We start from the raw sequence: 21,013 nt of genomic DNA on the forward strand, positions 1-21,013 counted from the left end.
GAACTCACGACTCCGCGATCCGTAGACCAACGCTCTTACCTACTGAGCTAGGCGGGCTCGAACTGAATTGAGGGTTCATTAACGAATATAACTAAATACCTTTAAGAGTTAGGTTCAAGTTTCAGAGAAGAAAGTTCGAACATCACTAAATCATAGAAAGAAAGAATTGTTTTACATAAAAATTAAACAGCATATAAAACATTTACATTATTCTACAAAACCATTGTCAATTTGCTTATACATGTATATGTATTGAATTTTGGAAAAGGCCTGCATGAAGAGGACATAGATATTATAGGCCACTTCTGTAAACCCGTTTACTAAGGTCACCTTTTTATATTATCATTTTACAGAAGGAACTAAAATTCACTGTGCTAAAAGATATCCTAAAGGAGTACTTTGCAGACAGGTTTGACCAATATCCCTTTCAACGCTCATGATCTTAGGTCAAAGTATTCTTGAGTTTTCATCTGGAAACGGATCGACCGACAACAACAAAACAATATTACCTCTCCTTCTTCGAAGGGGGTCATAAATAGAACTTGCACGCCTTAGTAAGCTGAATATATAGCTTCGTACAAACAATTTTCTGGAATGTTCAATGTACAAAAATGTATTGACGATGCAAATTCCATATCGGCTGTCCGTAAAAGTAGGTAAGTTCTGATATTTAAAATTTTCTGAAAAAAAAATTAAGACGCACATTTCAATTATCAAAAATAGTAAATCAACAACAGTATGAAGTATCAAAACAAAATTTAGCAGGTCTGTGTAATGCAAACTTGTTTTAGGGCACCTACAGACTTTGGCCGCAGGTCTGCAAGTCCCAGTGGCCCGATCTTTAATAAGGCTGGTAATATTGTCTGCGATTGTCAAATGTAAAATTTCAATTATTTTGTGTGCATTGTGCCATGTAAGGACTACTGCTATTATCATTGCGGCGTATCTATAACAGGTATTATTACATACTTCTTTCTATTCCCCGTTAAGTTACACTGGTACCGGAAACGTCAATATTTTTCCATACACTGACGCCTGAATTTCATATCGGGTGCGTTACGTAATTCGGTGCGGTGTGTGTTGTTGCATTATTTTTTCTATTTAGTTCAGTATTGTCAATCCTATTCAGGCTATTGAACATATTTATGATATTTACATAATATTTATGCGTGTAAATGTGTATGTAACAAAAAGGTTATTATCTTTGCATCGGGAAATATGCACTCGTTCTTCAGCGGAAGAATATTGCGCTCCTAAAGTCGCGCAATATTCCCACTGAAGAACTCGTGCATATTTCCCGATACAAAGCTAATAACCTATAAGTATTCGAACATAAAATATATCATCATTTTGGATAGTATTCCAACTAAAAATGTAACATATCACGGGTGGTAATCGAACTTAAAATGTGTCACTATTAGGGAAAAATTATATCTCTCAGAAGGCAACGAAGTATTTTATTTTATTCTTGCGCGCAAGAACGCCATAATAAACAAAATAGTTCCATTATATAATTTCACTCTCTTTACTCTATATTTACTAACACATAGCGTTGAATTTCGCATTTCTCAGGAATTCAGAAAATTGCCGTAGACAATTTGTCGTGACCATGGATAGGCTGTCAAAAATCTTTGAAATATAAAGAATTCAACTGTTTGTTTTTACAACTTTACAATTGTTTTACTATTTATTACATCTTGATTTTTTCTCTTGAACGGTGATATAATTGTAAACATTGATAAGCTAATTATGAAAAAAAGGCAATCTTAAAGAAGACCCAATAGTAATTGAACAAAGTTACTCTGTATCTTCCATGATTTCATCATATTCTTTCTGCAGCTGGTCAGCTAATTCAAAAACTTTATTAGCAGCTTCAGAGACGTTGCCCTTTGCCAGATCTATTACATCTTTAACAAAGAATATGATATCTAATGGCAACGCGATCACGGCCACTGCGTGACTTGCAAATCGTGCAGTCTTCCCCAGCTTCAGAAGACTGGCTGCCGCCTTTTCGGATACAACAAGTCTACGGGCGACCGACGTCCCTATCTTCACTCCGCCTGGAAGAGCTTTACCGGCTTTAACGGCTCCTTCAAATCCTTCCTCTAATGTTATTTGTTTAGCCTTTTCAATAGCCTTCTTCAGACTTTCAAAAGATTCCCTATCTTTGTCTAGAGCTTTCTGAACACTTCCCGTGTAGCCTTTCTCGATGAAATAATTGGTAACTGACGCTCCAATAGAGGTGACACCTCCGGCAACAGCAACTCCGGTTAGTGCCGCCGCTGGAGCAAGACTTGCCCCAGCAGTGAAAGGCGCTGCGAAATAACAACCTGCCGCGCCGATACCCGCAACGACGCTTGTACCCCCTCCCACTGCACTCGCGATCTTTGCATTTGAAGCGTGATACTTGATGTTTTCTCCAAGCCTTTTAAGTTCCTTTATTGTTACCCTTCTGTCCTTTGCCCAAGTCAAAACTGGATCGTCTGCCTGTGAATAAACAACGTAAGAAAAGCCTTTTACATATTATATATCAATAAAGCAGTTCGTTCTTTATCTTATTTTCGTCCACTTCCGTAAAGAAGTACAGCAATTTTTACAAGTTCCTTTCTTCATATAAAGGCAATCAAGTTATATTTCAAGTTTCCAGCAGCGATTATCTCAGCTAGCGTTACATACAAATACAAATAAACAACTTACAACCTGACCATGAAAATTACATGATATTTGAAAAGAAATTCAATTGTTATTTCTGAATTATCACCCACATTAGGATAAATTCTCTGAAAGAAACACAAAAGTATTTCAATCACTAAAGTCTCATAGTTTAGTTTTATAATTTATTTACGTCTCATTCATTTACAAGCATTTAAATTTACATACAGCATAAAACAATTGTATTGTAAATGACCGTTCTAACTAGAACTACAAGAGACAATATACATATTCAAATGTGCTTCTATAAAACCAGTTAGAATAAAATCTCTGTTCAAGGTGAAACTAGTTAGAAGTTGAGAGTTGCAAATCAAATGAGTAAGTTAAGAGAGTACATGAATGTATGAAAGTTTTGTTTTTTTGTTTTGTTTTTTTGTTGGGTTTAACGTCGCACCGACACAATTTTATGTCATATAGCGACTTTCCAGCTTTAATGGTGGAGGAAGACCCCAGGTGCCCCTCCGTGCACTATTTCATCACGAGCGGGCACCTGGAATGTATGAATGTGGTGCAGCTGACTGAGTGAGTACATAATACCTGTACTGATGTTGAGTGTGTACGTGAATGCACGAAGTTAAGTAAATAACCGATTAAGTACATGAATGTACGACAACTGAGTAAGTGACCGAGTGGGAACTGGAGTGTACAGATGTTGAGTAAGTGACCGAGTAGTACATAATATATGTACGGGTGTTGAGTGAGTACATGTATTCACGAATGTTGAGTAACTGAGCGAGTGAGTACATGGATACAGGCACAGGTGTTGCGTGTGTACATGGATGCTGAGTAACTGACCGAGTGGCTACATGCATGTTTGTATGTTTAGAAGTGACCAAGTGAGTGCATGTGTGTATGGATGTCGAGTTAGTGACCAAATAAGTACATAGTGAATGTACAGATGTTTAGTGAGTACATGAATGTATGAATGCTGAATAACTGGTCAGGTGAGTACATAAATATACGGCTTCTGAGTAAGTGACCAAATGAATGCATGAATGTACAGTGTTGAGTAAGCGACCTCGTAAGTGCATAATACATGTACAGATATTGAGTGAGTGCATGAATGTACGAATGTTGAGTAAGTAACCGAGTGAGTACATGAGTGTACAAATGTTGAGTAACTGACCAAGTGAGTGCGTAAAAGTTCCTATGTTGAATAATTGACTGAGTGAGTATACGAATGTTGAGTAAGTGACTAAGTGAGTATATAATACACGTATGGGTGTTAAGTAAGAGACTGTGCGATTACATGAATGTACGTATGTTAAGTAAGTGACCGAGCAAGTACATGATTAAATGCACATATATATACTCTATTTACCTCTCATTTTAAAATACAATTCACACTTACATTTTATAGGAACATAAAATCATATGCTAAACCATTCTATTAGAAAATTATAGGAGACTGAAATAGCTACTATATATAATACACACTATTACTTATATTAAAATATATATTCAAAAAAATTTGTATGTAAAAACCCGAGAAGCTGGCATTAATATGGGCCTTTTAATGCCTAAAAACTGCCATAAAAAGAAACAATTCCCTTAAAAACTGAAAAGCCAAAACAACACTAATGTGTAACTGGTAAAAAAATGGTTTAAGAAATCAATTATTATAACAGATCAGATCAGTTATAAACTGATCAATACCAGCCTCTCGTTTAAACATAAAATTCTTTATTACAATCGCTTCCATGTTTTTACATATATTACCGTGCATAATTAAGACATAACAGCTCTTAAGAATACATGGTAACTTTCTTAAGCTGCATGAGACCGTGCAACCTAACTGTATAACTAGAGCTACAACATTTCCAGTTATCTAAAAACAAATATACGATCATGTTAAAAATACTACTTCTTTTCTAAAAAAATATATCCATGTTATTTACATAAATTTATTTATAGATTGTATTAAATATTTGCATTTTTAGAGAACAGTGTATGACTTCTAACTTTAATGATATTACAACAGGTTTTTGCTAATATTCTAATCATATCTGGGTGTGTAAATAGAAACTGAATTTTTTCTGTATTGCTCATAGTACAATAGTTACTGTTTACAGCAACAGCTTTACTAGTTAAAATAGATCTGTCGGACTCATAAATGGGACACTCCAAGAGCACGTGCATTTCATTTTCTACCCCATTATTACATAACGGACATAGTCTTTCGTGCTCTGGTATGTTTTCATAGCGGCCCGTTTCTAGCCTTAATGGAGCGACGCCACATCTGAATTTGGCCAGTGCTGATCTATGTGGGTAAGACATGTGTAGCTTACAATAATGTTCAACCTGTTATGTGTCCTTAAATAACTTATAAGATCTAAGCTTGTTTCTACCTCTTCCTGACAGGCCTGATACCCTGGAAATATCATTATGCCATTGTGTAGTATGTTCATTCATTATAACATCTGTAATATCTTTTTTGCAACTGTTTTGAGGAAAATGGGACCTGTAAGTATGTATGTAAACCACTATAGCAGTTAACTTTTCCTTTACATTATATGTCCAGTTTTTGCAATTACGACTGGCTTTACTTAAACACCAGTTAAAAATCTTCTTATTAATTATATAGTCATGATAGAACAAACAACGACTCCAATGGTTACATACAGTTTTCCATTGCTCTAATACAATAGGTTTCCAACCAATATCCCCTTGTACCGCAGCATTTGGTGTGTACTTTCCCGTGCCCAGGTAAAATCTCATCGCCCTGTGGTGCACTGCATTAGTGCAAGAAAATGATCTTACACCCCAAATTGCTGCTCCATAATTAATTATGGGTACAACATTTGTGTAATACAGTTTAGTATACACATCATACGGTAAACCACCAAAACTTTTGTATTTGGCGATGAGAAGCCCCAGGGCACGTCCAGCACTTTGTGCGACCATTTTAGCAGTAATAGCATAATCAAGGTATTCTGTTAACACTAAACCAAGATAAACATATTTACTAGAGTTTTCTATAACAGTTTCACCACATTTAAAGGAGCAGTTAGATCTTGGTACAGAGTTTGGTCTAAAGTGAACAATGCTACTTTTACTTGCATTAACAGACATTTTGTTTAATAAACACCAGTTGTTTAACAATGATAACATTTCTTGTAGATCTATTTCGTTTTCTGCTAACAGAACAATATCATCTGCGTATAACAATACACACACACGTTCATCCCCAATGCTAATTCCTTTGTTTAAATTTTTCAACAAAATTGCCAGATCGTTTACATAGATGTTAAACAGTACTGTTGACAAAGAACACCCTTGTCTTAAACCGGATGTAACATTAAACCATTCAGTATAATAGCCATTTACACGTACACAACATGCGACATCATGATACAAAGCTGAGAACATCTTTGTCGACATTCCGGCATTTATCAATTTTGACCAAAGTAAATTTCTATCGTCAGAATCGAAAGCTTTTTGGAAGTCCACGAATGCACAGAATGTAGACTGCTTATGTTTCTTTCTGGTATCTATGATATTTGTTAGACTAGATAAATGATCTATAGTACTACGATTTTGCCGAAAACCATTTTGTTCATCAACAATAAGATCTTTTGAATCAACCCACTTTACAATTCGCTCATTGAGAATACTTGTGTATATTTTGTACATGGTAGAAGCTAAGGAAATGCCCCTGATGATGAAATAAACGATGACAAAAATATTTCTGACGACAGAGGTCTCTACTGCAAAGGGAGATTAATGTTTCTCATTGCAGAGTTGGTGCAGCCGTTTTGCGCATAATTATTATCCATTGGAGCGCACGGCAAAATTACTCTTTTTTTTTTTGCATGTCCGCACGCATTTTCTGTATAAAACGCATAATAAACTGACTTAAGGTTAGGATTAGTATCACCATGGTTACAAAATAATTGCATGTAAGATATTTTCGTTCAAATTTAGTTAATCCGGTATATACCGGAGTCTGTATTATATCACAGGCGCACCAAATCTGTATTTAGGTAGCAGGGTACACTTCGAACTTTGGCCCCCGTCAATATTTGTTATAAATAGAACTTCGTGATTTTGGATGTCTGTAAATTAAGGTGAGAGATAATGATTATTAATTCTTTAGAAAAGTTATACAGCCAATACATGTAAAATTCTGATGTCAGTTGGAAAACTAACTGCTGGTAGCTTTGTATGATCAATGAGACACCTTTTCGTGGAAAAATTCAAATCACGGAAGAGTTCTGTGCTTGCTGATTGATAGCCTACTAAGGAACATTTTCGCTATTTTGTGGGAAAAAAAACGAGCTGGATGGGCCCCCATTCCGTTTATATCCTGACGTTCAGTAAGGACTATTAAATTGATAAATGCAATAAAATTGGGCATTGTTCTTGCAGCGGGATCATTGCAGGCTGTTTAAAAAGTGCAAAATTGATGATTTTGGAATGCTATTTTTCATGGATGGTGTAAACCTTTCGTTTTTGATAACTTTCTTTATTCTTGTATGAGAATCCTGATCTTGCCATTAATTAAAAGCACAGAACACGCACGCAATTTATAGAATGGCCACCCTGATTCTGCTCATAAGGGAAGTGCAATATTGCGACTCGCTACATGTAAGACCGTCCGTGCCCAAACTTTCGCATCTAAGTGTACCCTGCTACCTTAGTCACAGCCAAGGGAGATACCTGCGTATGAGATTATGTTGAACGTTGTTTTAATTCTTTCTCTTAGTGTATGGTTATTTTGCTTTTTCTAAAGAATGTTTATGAATTGTTTTGATACAAACAAATTGAAATCTCGGGGCTTCGTCCTTTCGCAGATATCAAAAACATTTTATTTTCCTCTACTACATCATATAGAATGTACATAATTCCAATGAATGCATATATCCTCATAAAGCATGTTTTATAATTTACAAGATTAAATTAAATATGATATTAAAACACTAGATAAAACTTAATTTCTACAAACCAACGAAGTCAGTAAGACAGTTACTTCATCATGGTTCAGAAAGAAAAAACTATTCAATTAAAATGTTTAGTGAAAACAGTTTGATAAAATAACTAACCATCTCTGGTTTCAAACTTCAAACTTCTTCCTCAACGAAGTTGGGTGCCAACACACTATATCAATATGATATGTCTCTATTTAGATAATAGAGCTAGACGCTTCTTAGAATAGACCATGAATCATAAGTTATAAATGTCTTATTTCGGGGAATTTTTGTTTTAAATTACTTCCTTCTAAACTACGTTCACTGGGTGCGACTAAAGCATTTAAGTTAAAACATTTTCTATTGGGTGTAGAGTTACACTGACACAATGTAGGTCATGGAGACCTCCGTGACGGAAAGTTTAAGATCGCTGACTTCAAATCATTTGTCGCTCATTGAAGTGGGTTCGAGCCTCACTCGAGGCGTTGAATTCTTCATATGAGGAAGCCATTCAGGTGGCTTACAGAAGGTAGATGGTTATACGAAGGTCCCCGCTCTTGATAAAATGATACACGAAGAGACACCTGGGGTCTTCATCTATCATAAAAGCTGGAAAATCGCCATATGACCTATAATTGTGTCGGTGCGACGTTTAACTCTACAAAATAAATAAATATGAATTGCATGCTTGATAATTATACTGATAGGTTTCATTTGCAGTATTCCGTTACGGTAGTAAATTTGTAGTAATTGTGCAGTGTCAATGAATGGGTGTTTAAAAGAACGGAACTAGGGAGCGATCACGTTCTAATTTGTAATTTGTAATTCATAAATTCGATGAAAGGCAAAAAAACTGAATTTGAGGAATTAGATTTTCCCTCGATCTTTCACGTTAAACACAAACATTTTCAGCATTCCGTCAATCATCACTTTTCCGCGACAAATGGATTTCAAAACTGAGATTTCTTCCCTTCTTTCAAGGAAATACAGTATAAATTTTCTTACTGTTGTACTTTTGTTCCGTCTATTTCACTACAATCTGACACAATCTAGAACATCGTAAACTTGCATAATGGACGCATTGCTCGATTATTCAGATTTCGAAAGAAGTTTTATTAATGCATTTTCAATTGTATCTGTAAATATGTTAATTAAATAGTTTAAACTTTTGTTGGTATACAGTGCCGTGGTATTTGCCAAAACTGCTACCTCCCATTGAATTTAACAAGAAAATAATGTATTTTTTGTTCAGTCTGTAATATCTTCATTCAATAGTCACACCCTTGGTATTTAAGCAATTAATGTCTGTTCAGTTTAGTTTTCTTTTTCATAAAAATGCAAAAAAAAAAAAAAACAAACACTATGTCGCAAATTTGCTTCTTAAACATTCTTTTGTGTTCATGGAAATTTCAAATCAAAAGAAACTTTATATCTTGGTATGAGGCGGTTACTATGGAGGTTAAGATAGGAATAATTATAGTAATGTATAGGGTACTTCCTGTTTTTTCGGAACGTGTGAGAAATTTCATAATAGGTGTAAATGAAAGATATTTCAAAAGTTTTTAACCAAATGTATGTCTGTAGCCTGTAAAATTCACAGAAAACACATAAAAAGTGTTGTTTTTTAAATGATATTAGTCTGGTAATAAAGCTATGAAGGAACTAAATTTGGCATGTTTGTTCATAATGAAGTTATGTTTTAAATATTTCCATATATCCAGTCGTTTACCTTAACATATAATTGAAGTGAATTGAGTCTGTGATATTTTTTCAATTGTTCGCATATAAGTCGTACATTGGTGTGTAACTTTCAATAATCCTTTCAGTTTTTGTTTGTTTGTTTGTTTGTAGTTTTTTGTTGTTGTTGTTGTTTTGTTTTTTGTTTTTTTTTTTTCATGAAAATACAAAAATAATCCAAGTGCAAATTTCTCCTTAAACATTTTTGAGTGTTTACATGGAAATGTAAAATCAAAATTTGATCCTTATGACATTTGATACCTTGGTATGTGAAGGTTACTATAAATAAATTACAGCGTAGTGGGTGGGTAGATTATTATCATTCCCCCAAATATGTTTTCCTTTACTGTGGCTAAAACAGTTATGCGTTTCAGAAATAGTGTAGGGATTATCGTTGAACAAAAAAATATAGCATACGAACGGATTTCCTTTTTGTATGCAAGTTTAAAACTAGAGCTTTTCGACTTGCTGGGACGTTCTCACTTTTTAATCCCCCGCCACGAGTGGTGGAGGGTTACAGGAATGGTCTCCGTCCGTCTGTCTGTGCTCCTGTTTCACTAGAACATTTTATCATTAGATATTTATTCAAATTTAGAAAATCTTAATACAAAACTTGATACAGTAGCAAGTCAAAAATGTACACAGACCATTTTAACATTTACTAATTTTGACGTTGCGTATGCGTTTTACGTTGACGTTGAATAGTCTATGGACTGTTCGGTGAAAATGATATTTGTTGAAAAACATTTGAAATATCGATCGAAAGGGATAATTGAATCCTATATTTGGTTTTAAATAGATTGCAGACAGAGCCTCTGAGTTGGACACTATATCAAATACTTGGTAGGCAATTTTCGTATTTTGTTTTACCATGTATCATGTCAAGACTTCCGTTAGGCAGATTATTTCATGCTGACAATATATCAACTCATTTAATTTGAAGCACGAACTAACATGACTAACACGGGTGTATATATTTAAAAAATCTGAAAGTAGTGACTATGATCCAGTGAGTGTTGGGAATCAAAGGTTTCTGGTGTAAGGGTATTATTTAATATAGACGATTTCAAACTATTCCACATATTAAAATAATGACGCTTTGTGGGAGTTGTGTAAAACTAACAATAATTTAGTTAGAGTGTATGTTAGCAGAAATAAACAAATTTCAACAACATAGCATACTGGAAATATCACCTTACATGAATCAAAGAGAAAAATAGTTTAAATCCAAACTTAGACATAAATACTGCCTTCCCGTTCTGTGTGCAAATTCAATTTTCTGAACAACATTTAGTTGTTTACGGAAAATGCATAAAATAGAAAACGTATTTTTCTTGAAGATCAAAAACAAGTCATACCTAATACTTAATATGATCTTATTCTTTGACCAATAAACTTGGCTTATATTAGGACTGCATCTACAGCAAGCAAAACGAGTCATACATATTATGTTTGCCCCTATGTTTCTCGGTTAGAATTCGATTATGTTGAACATTGGTAATTTTAAACGATTTATCACTGTAAATGATGAGAAGAAATTCATAGAACAGAATCATGTTTCTTTTGCAAGGTAATAAATGCCCTTCAATGTAATCATAATTAAGCCGACACGCGGGTATGCGAAAAATTATGAGAAGTCTAATTTTGAGACTCAAATAATAATAAAAAAATAAATACCAATGTATTTAATGGTAATTTTCATATAGATGTATATCATGATCAGACAACCCAGCTAAAGACTAAATACTTATATGATAAAAAATAGATATATACTCATTATCAGTTGATAGGTCAAGTATAATTTCTTGAACTGGTTAACACTCAACATGTGTAAAAGAATGATTTCCAAATGTCGTAGAAATTTTACCATGCATATACAATCATATTTATGCTAAACCTCCGTATATAGGCCACTTCTGTAAACCCTGTTTAATAAGATCACCATTTCATATCCTCATTTAACCAAACACTTAAATTTAGTAGTGCAAGTGTACTTGTGATAAGAGATATCGTAACAGTGGACTTTGCAGACAGGCTTGACCATGGAACCTTATATCGAATGTTTATTTAAAAAGTAAAATAGTGTGTTTGTGTCCATATTAAATGTTATATTTATATTTTAACCTGATTAGTGCATGATATAGAATTGGATCAAGGACATTTTATCAAAGTTTTATAAATCTGAGAAAGAAAGAGTTATAGTTTAATTACAATTAAAATGATGCTGAATATTGAAGATAGTTTAAGAAACTAAACAGATAATTCAAGTCGTATCATAATATCCCTTACACTGCTAACTTTCATTAATGAACTTGTCCATTTTTCAATTGGACGGTACCATTAACTGTTGAAAGGTGTGCTTACCAAAAAGATACTGACTGAATGGCAAACAGTGCAGACCATGATCAAACTGCACGGATATGCAGGCTGATCTTGGTCTGCACTGGTCGCAAAGGCAGAATTACTTGCCACCAAAGGCTAAAGAATATTGTTTATTCTATCGTATATTTTCGCTTATAGGATGCACTCGCTTATAAGACACATCCCGACATTACCTTGTGGTGCACGCTTATAAGATGTTCCCAACTCTTGAACTGGAAATATAACTCCTAATAATGTGTGTTATATGCAAAAATATACGGTACGGTATAGTAGTCGCAACTTGACCGCGATGGTTGACCTTCAGCAGATTATTCATATCGATTATTTCATTGTAGAAATAAAGGATAAATAGGGTAGCCATGTATATTTTTATGGAATTAATTTGTATACAGTGCAGTATCAAAGTATGTATACTTACATTTGATCAGTTAAAACTTTCCAATACACTAATTTATAATTACATAAATTGACATTTCGACTTTCTCATGCAGCTCGTGTTTTACGTACACCCCTTTTCAATAATATGTTGTGCCTCATTAAGTATTATAATATAAAGGTCAACCATCGGGGTCAAGTTGCGTCCACTATACTGTGTTTTGTTATCACTTGATAGGAAAATACCTGAGAAAGGCAGTTGTTTGATTTTGACTTTCATAGTTCAATTTATAGACTTGTCTGCCGAATAGGAATGTGTGCATAATTGAGCCGTGCCATGGGAAAACCAACATAGTGGGTATGCGACCAGCATGGATCCAGACCAGCCTGCGCATCCGCGCAGTCTGGTCAGGCTCCATGCTGTTCGCTAACAGTTTCTCCAGTTCCAATAAGCTTTAAAAGCGAACAGCATGGAGCCTGACCAGACTGCGCGGATGCGCAGGCTGGTCTGGATCCATGCTGGTCGCAAACCCACTATGTTGGTTTTCCCATGGCACGGCTCAATTTATCTTGCCTTATTTCTGTAAGAACAACTTTCGTGCTGAATAATACTACCTCACAGACCATTTCATTATTAAAAGTACAAAAACATCGCTGACTTCAAAACCGATGAGTGTTCATTAATGAGTATACATTTAACTAAATACATTTAGTTGCTATCTATAAGGACAAATATTTCAGACTTATGATAACTCCTTCGATATGGTAATACCCACTCATAATTATTAAGTACGCAGAAGTCAAATTAGATTATTTCTAAGCACATAACAAATCGTTATACGTTTATGGAATCTTCTCATGCAACTTTGATATTTTCAGTAACGGTTTTCATAAGGTTCAAAACTGCGGTTCTCACTTAATCCGTTGTAACACTTCAAGCCGTATAAAAACGAGTAAAAATTGATACCGTCATCCTGTCCTAACTATTAACACAAAAAAATCTTTTAACATGAAATAAACACCAGAACAGTTTAAACCCGATATATATATATACTAAAACTTCGTCAAACGGTTCAGAGAATTATTCTCATCACAAGTTCTAAAACCTGGTTTCCTATTATTTGTGAAAATTTCAATTTGCTGACCAACATGTAAATATTTAAGGAAAACACAGATCATTTTTCTCGAGGATCGAATTTAATATGATTTTATCGATTGATCAAGTACTGCATCAGACGCATGTAAGACGATTTATATTATGTTACTTTGCTATAAGTTTTCCTGATTACAGTTGAGGATCAATAATTCATAATAATTATAACATGGTGTAATTTTATTTCGAGTTAAACAAAGAACCTGTATATTCTGCGATAAACAACGATTGACGCGTGGACCGGTAAGAGAACACTATGGCGTCAATTATGACGTCAAAATATCTCATGACGTCCGATACTTTACTTTTGGGGTAAATGAATCTCAGCATAATATTAAAATTAACCACTCAGGCTAACTCATTCGAAGTTCAATTCCTATGCATCTGAACTCTGAACCGTGATATATAGGACGACAAGCCACTTGACGTCCTTAATTATTTGTTAAATATAAGACATTTTCAAATGATTTATCACTTTAAATCATCTCAGGGAATCCATAAAATCATGTTTCTTTTGACCTTCAATGTGATTATATTCTAGCCGACATTGGGTATGACTAATCGGTACGAAGTCTTAATTTGAGACGGACCTGCATTTCGTGATTGTTGTCTTGTTTTAAGTGTATATGGTGCATTGATAAGACCCAGATAAAGACTAAATACTTGTATGATAACAAAAATAGATATACACTCATTGTCAATATATCGATGAGATAGAATTTCTTGTGTGAAAAAGAATGATATCCAAATGTTTTAGAACTTTTGAAATGTATACTAGTATAATATACAACCATTCCTATTCTAAAGTAAAACTTCCATATTCAGGCCACTTTAATTTATGTAAACACCGTTTTCTAAGGTCTCCATTTCATATTCTCATTTAACCGAAAATGCTAAAATTTAGTAGTGCAAATTTACTTGTGTCAAGACATAGAGATCTACCTGCAAACAGATTTGACTGTGAAATGATACTAGATATTAACCTTATGTCGAAATATATTTTTTTATATATTTTTTTTTTAAATGTGTTTTATGTTCATACTAAATATTATAGCATTCTGAATTTCGGCACAAGTAGTGTAATTTTACTTTTTAAGTCAATTTAAAGTTTTAGCCTGATTAATGCCTGATATAAAATTCGATCAAGAGAAAATTGTCACATAATATGTAACTCTGAGATAGAGTTCTAGTTTAATTACAATTAAAATGATGCTGAAGATTGAGGATATCAAATATGATCATAGACCAAAGCATTCTCTATTAGTTCTACTGTTCCGGGTCACTGTGATCTTGGCCTTTGGCCTCCTGATCTCAATATCAATGTACGTCATTCGCTGGTCATGATCAACATCCCTATTAAGTTTCGTGATCCTAGGCCTAAGCGTACAAGTTATCGTCCTGAAATGGTTTAGATGTTCCGGGTCACTGTGACATTGACTTTTGACTTACTGGTCTCAAAATCAATAGAGGTCATCTGCTGGTCATTACCAACCACTTTATAAAAAAAGACGCAAGTGTTCTTGGGTTATCATCCGGAAACCGATTGGTCGACGGACCGACCTACCGAAAGACAGACCGACCGACAGACTGACATCAGCAAAAAAATATATCCCTCCTTCTTCGAAAGTGGGCGGGGCCACTTATATAAATAGCACTTATGTGCCTTTTTCCACAGTGGAAATTATTATCATAGCGGCATTACTATAACGGGTAGTACTGGAAATTGAAATACGTCATTATTTTGGATAGTATTCGAATTTAAAATGCAATCAGTATTAGGGATAGTATTTGAATTCAGAATATCTCTCGCAAGAAAACGAAGTATTTTATTTTGTTCTGGCACGCGCGCCCGAACACTATCACGAAGAGTTTGTGTATTACTCTCGCCATCACGAATAAAACACTTCTAACATTTTGTTAGAGCGCATTGGCGACACAATGAAATGTGTTACACAGGTCGTCTGCCAAAACGATATGACGTAATGTCCTTTATAAGCCATTTGATAGGAGAATATATTACAAAGGAGAAGAATATACAGAGTATGATTACTGAGTATGAATACTTTCCAAATCAGAAACAAAGTAATTCCATAAATTACTCTCTTTATTCATTTTTACTAATGCAATGCATTAAGATTAGCATTTTCTAATACCTCTAAAAATTGCCTAACACAATGTTTTTAATTATGAATAGGTTGAAAGAAAAAACCTTAAAACTTTGTTATATATAAAGAATTCAACTGTTTCTTTTCTGCAACGTTACGATTTCCTTTAAGATTTATTACATCAGGTCTTTACTTGAACAGTGATCGAATTGTCAAACATTGATAACTTGAATGTGAAAAGAAGGCAATATTAAAGAAAACACAATGTCAATTAAACAAAGCTATTCTATATCTTCCATGATTTCATCATATTCTTTCTGCAGCTGGTCGGCTAATTCAAAAACTTTATCAGCAGCTTCGGATACGTTGCCTTTTGCCAGATCTATTACATCTTTAACAAAGAATATGATATCCAATGGCAAAGCGATCATGGCCACTGCGTGACTTGCAAATATTGCAGTATTCCCCAGCTTCAGGAGACTGGCTGCTGCCTTTTCGGATACAACAAGTCTACGGGCGACCGACGTCCCTAACTTCACTCCACCTGGAAGAGATTTACCGGCTTTAAAGGCTCCTTCAAATCCTTCCTCCAGTGTTATTTGTTTAGCCTCTTCAATAGCCTTCTTCAGACTTTCAAAGGATTTCCTATCTTTGTCTAGAGCTTCCTGGACACTTTCCATGTAGCCTTTCTCAATGAAATTATTGGTAACTGACGCTCCAATAGACGTGGCACCTCCAGCAACAGCAACTCCGGTTAGTGCCACGCTGGAGCAAGACTTGCTCCAGCAGTGAACGGTGCTGCAAAATAACAAGCTGCCGCGCCGATACCCGCAACGACACTTGTACCACCTCCCACGGCACTCGCAATCTTTGCATTTGAAGCATGATATTTGATGTTTTCTCCAAGCCTTCTCAGTTCCTATATAGTTTCCCTTCTGTCCTTTGCCCAAGTCGAAACAGGATCGTTCGCCTGTAAATGAATAACGTCAGATATGCCTTCAATACATAAGATATTAATAAAGCAATTTGCTCTATACTTTAGTTCCGCCCACTTTCCGGAATGAAGAGTTACATTTCTTTCATATAGAGTCTCAAAATATCTTCCTAAACGTTACGTACATATATCACGTGACCATGAAAATCACATGACCGTTCAAAAGAAATTCAAATATTATTTTCAATTTATTTTTTTCATTTTATCGCCTACATTAGAATTGATTATCTGAAAAGATACACAAACATATTTCAATAACTAAACATTTTTATTAATTTTTGCAAAAAAAACCTACTTTTTTCAATGGATCCGCCCATGTATTAACGGGAGAAAAATCTTGTGCAAACAAGGCAATTCACGTGCTGTTAATACCCGATTTCATTTTTGAAATGCTTTCCAAGGGACGTATATGTATTTCTGCGTAGATTGACACCTGGTATCTACGTCTTGTTTCTTTCATAGAAAACCTCTTCTTGTAGCATTAAAGGAGCAATCTAATCCATTGCAAGTTTTGCTACATATCAATTACCAACGCCAAATGCACTGCCCCCAACAATGTTCGTACTTGCTTCTTCCCTTCTTTACTCCCCTTTTTGAACTCAGCATCAATTCAGTTTTTGTAGATAACCGTGAATGTTTAAGAATTAATTGCGTGTCACTTGTTCGATTGTTTGTTTTCAGGAATGATATAAATGATTTTGGTAAGTATCACTCGGTATGTTTTAATCTAATTTCCCGAAGAATTTACATAAAAAGCTTGAAAGCTTCGTACTCATCCGTACTCGAAGTGTGTTCGTACTCGAAATAACACGAATGTAAAGTTAATATTATTGAAATTGTTCTGTTTACCAAATGTTTAAGTCATATGAAAAATTATTGGTAATTTCATGTTTGTAATAGCAAGAGATTAAAAAATTGTTTAAAAGCTTTCATTACGTGATGTTTGTAGTGTTGTTGATTTCTGGGCCCTGGTTATAGATATTTTAAACATGTTTACCGTTCCAAAGAGCAACAGAGTGTACCGGAATCGTAAAATCATCACATATGAAAACAATACATTTAGTCATTGTGTTATGTTTTTTATAGAATAGCGTTTTTAAGAAAAGCGACCTTCGGTCTCGGTCACAAATATTCCCGCGGGCTTCTGCAGACGTTAATACGCAAAAAAAACGTGTATTATCCCTACAATAATGACAAAAAAAAACGATTTATAAAAACGTGTATTATCCCTACAATAATGAAATAAACGATTTATCAAAATGTGGTATCTTTACTGCAAGGGGAGAAAACTGCATAGGAGATTGTGAAAAACGTTGTTTTGCTTTCGTTCTTTCTCTTAGGTAATTGTAAAAGCAGAAAATTTCGCGAGGGTTTAATTTTTCGCTATATTTCCGAGGCCCTACATCTCGCGAAAATTAATTCTCTCATACAAATTCGCGAATATTAAACCAAGAGAACATACTCAAACATTCAAATCATCAATCTGAAAATATATCATTTAAAATGACCATGTAGAGCTTAACGTCTGTCGTTTCCTATAGAAATCAATGGGACTCGGGATCAAAAGTAGTTATTTATTTCAAACGCTTAGGGAAGCAAGAAGATCATATTTTATTTTATTAAAAATTATATTGAAAAAAAACAATGTAAATATTGCAGATTACTTCAATAACTTAATAAATATTGTCAGATAATGCTTTTGGTGTCATTTGATTGTTAAATTTCCCCCTTCTATATTTCAATAGGCGTAAATTGACCGATTACGGCTAATCGATACGCTCGATAAGCTGTTTTCAGGGGAGACAATTTCGCCAAAAAGCCAGCAAATTGGCTTAGATTTCTGGGTATATCGCAAATTTTTGAACCGGCGAAAATATGTGCTTTTACAGAATTTTGCCTTTTCAAGGAACGTTTATGAATTCAATTCCGATTCAAACAGATTGAGTCCTTTCGCATAGATTCATTTGTGTGAGTGTATATAATTCTACCAAAACAAAAGCATCTTCCCAGAGTATTTATATTATATTATGAAATTAATCGTGTAATTAAAATACTCTGAAAAAGCTTAAATTATGCAAAAGTATTCTTTAATATCAATGAATTTAGTATGTTAGTTGTTCCTTCATGGTTCTGAAATAAATAATAATATAAATAAATAGTTTTAGTACTTTAACAGTTTGATTAAAACTAACTTACCATCTTTGCTTTCTAGATTTCTTCGCAAAGAACGACAGCCATCATGTATCATAGTAACAAATACTGTCTCTTTTTAGACACTACAGTAACAGGAAATGAAACATATATAACAAAACTATTGTTTTTATATTTTTAGCTTTACTTCCTCCTTTGTGAATTTATAAATTATTTCACTGGTGACAATTTTAAAGCATCTTCGTTATGCGGGAAACTTTCTGTTGGTTTAGAGTCACGCCGACACAATTTAGGTGAAAAGGCGATTTTTCAAGCTTTTGATAGTGGAAGAAGACCAAGTCCAATTGAATTTACTTCTGAGCCAGTAAATGCATGAGTTAAAGAATGTATGGGCCAAGGAATGTATGAGCTAAAGAATGTATGAGCAAACGAGTGAACTGGAAAAAGAATGAATGAGCCAAAATATGTATGAGCTAAAGAATATATCAACTAAAATACATGAACTAAAGAATGTATGAGCCGAAAAATTTATGAGCTAAAGAATGTATGAGCTAAGGAATGTATGAGCAAAAGAATGTATAAGTTAAAGAATGTATGAGCTAAAGAATGTATGGGCAAAAGAATGTATAAGTTAAAGAATGTATTGAGCTAATGAATGTATGGGCAAAAGAATGTATAAGTTAAAGAATGTATGTGCTAAAGAATGTATAAGTTAAAGAATGTATGAGCTAAAGAATGTTTGAACCAAAGAATTTATTAACTAAATAGTGTATGAGCAAAAGAATGTACGTGCTAAAGAATATAGGAGCTAAAGAATGAATGTGGTAAAGAATGTAAACAAAACCGGAAGAAATTTTGTCGGATACTTGAAAATAATAAATACTCATTATGGTGTTTTTCAGCCTAACAACACACTGCTAACTATTGTCGGAGCAAAAGTTAAATTAAATTATAATCAAGACATTTTTATTCATACGAAAATGGACCTTGCACATTGCACATACAATATATGACAAAGTGTAAATATTATAAACTTATGATTTTGTTGCTGAATATAGTTTTACAATAATATTTAGGTTTCATGTGCAGTAGTCAGTCACGGTAATAAATCTGTAATGTTGATGAGTGGTTGTTTAAAAGAACGAAACTAGGAAACGATCGCGTTCTAATTTGTGATTTGTAAATTCGGTGAAACGCAAAAATAAAAGAAAAAAACTGAATTTCAAGAATTAGAGCTTCGCTCGATGATTCACGGGAAATAAAAAAAGTGTTCGTTTATAGATTTCAGCATTCCGTGAATTATCACTTTTCCGGGAAAGTATTGTAAAGAGACTTCGGTGGCAGGGGAGTGCAGATTTGCGAATTCCACATTGACGTGTGGGTACCAGTGTTTAAATATCCATAGAAATCTCGTTTTTGCTTATTTTTCTTTGAAACTACTATGGACCATTGCAGATACTATAGACTACATAAAGACGACTCTCCGGTCCTATGCACCTGTCGCTTTCCATGCCAGATGTAGTGAAAAATGGCCAAATCACCCAAATTTTATAGACCAAAATTAGCCTAACCGGGCCTCACGTTGAACTCTGCCATTCATCCATTTTGTATTTTTAAATTCAATTTCGTAGCATATATGTATAGTGCGAACATAGATGCATACCCAGGTGGTGTGGAATGTGTCTCCCAACCACCACTTTATTTCTCTAATTTTCACTTGAAAAAAGTGGATGGATGACAGCCGAGCGTCTGGCCGACGTTTTGTTCTGATGTTTATGTTTTAGCCTCAACCGGAAGTACGGAGCTAGGAATTTTAAAACACCCGCCATGTAGAATCATTAACCGTTCCTCATTCCCCAGATATATTAAAGAATTAATAATGATAAATAACCGGTAAGATAGATATGCCTTTATATCTACCCTGTCCTGTTTATACAGAAAATCGACCGGGGCCAAACTACGAAACCGCTCCCCTGCCACCTTAATTAAGTTTTTAAGATGTTTAAATAAAATAAAATTTAACCTGTCCTGAATCCTAAGACACTTATAGTGATATCAACTGAACAAAAAGTGTTGCCGTACCTTACAACATAGCCGGTGAATAAGCCAACAAACGTGCCCACCCCTCTACGCAAAAATCAGCCGAAATTTGCATTCTGAATCAAAGTAACCCCGAAAAACTATTTACTGCCTTTAAAGTTAATTTAACATGATATTTACATTTTAAAGCCTTTCAAATGTTAAAACCATGCACTTTTAACATAATTTTGGTATACAAATGCAGATTACCGTACTTATCCTATCGGGACACCCCTTAAAGGCCACCCATCCATCCTTTGGGGCCACCCCAGCAACTATATAGCTTAATGGCATTGCTAGATATAGACACATGTGCTGCTTTTAAACAAAATGGCATGAATAGTCGTTATCTAGGCACTATTTTCTTCTTTTTGCCGTTTTATGATACGAATCCTACTGGCTGGGGGTCCTTAGCTTC

The 21,013-nt window shown here is 34.4% G+C and overlaps 1 protein-coding gene across 4 annotated transcripts; it reads right to left on the bottom strand.

The window, feature by feature from the left end:
• Positions 1 to 1,437: 1,437 nt before the first annotated feature.
• On the bottom strand, positions 1,438 to 18,646 carry LOC123542846 (uncharacterized). Of its 4 annotated transcripts, none has more exons than XM_045328866.2 (2): positions 18,562 to 18,631; positions 1,438 to 2,487 (listed from the first exon to the last, which is right to left on the bottom strand). In XM_045328866.2, the coding sequence occupies exons 1-2, from the start codon at positions 18,562 to 18,564 to the stop codon at positions 1,798 to 1,800; spliced, it is 693 nt and encodes a 230-aa protein (XP_045184801.2). In that variant the 5' UTR covers positions 18,565 to 18,631; the 3' UTR covers positions 1,438 to 1,797. The 4 variants fall into 4 exon arrangements, with proteins under 4 accessions (XP_045184801.2, XP_045184803.2, XP_053387484.1 ...); XM_045328868.2 differs by lacking the exon at positions 18,562 to 18,631 and adding an exon at positions 7,755 to 7,869; XM_053531509.1 differs by lacking the exon at positions 1,438 to 2,487 and adding an exon at positions 15,353 to 16,341 and having other exon boundaries at positions 18,562 to 18,646.
• Positions 18,647 to 21,013: the final 2,367 nt, after the last annotated feature.

Source organism: Mercenaria mercenaria, chromosome 19 (genome assembly GCF_021730395.1).
Source record: "Mercenaria mercenaria strain notata chromosome 19, MADL_Memer_1, whole genome shotgun sequence".
In the NCBI taxonomy this organism is placed as follows: domain Eukaryota; kingdom Metazoa; phylum Mollusca; class Bivalvia; order Venerida; family Veneridae; genus Mercenaria; species Mercenaria mercenaria.

What these genes read in the sequence shown, in the direction of transcription:
- LOC123542846 (XM_053531509.1), bottom strand. Translation starts at nt 18,613, where the DNA reads ATGATACATGATGGCTGTCGTTCTTTGCGAAGAAATCTAGAAAGCAAA. An exon ending in AAATCTAGAAAGCAAAGATG is followed by an intron (nt 16,342 to 18,561) that starts GTAAGTTAGTTT and finishes ATTCATTTACAG; the next exon opens with GCGAACGATCCTGTTTCGAC.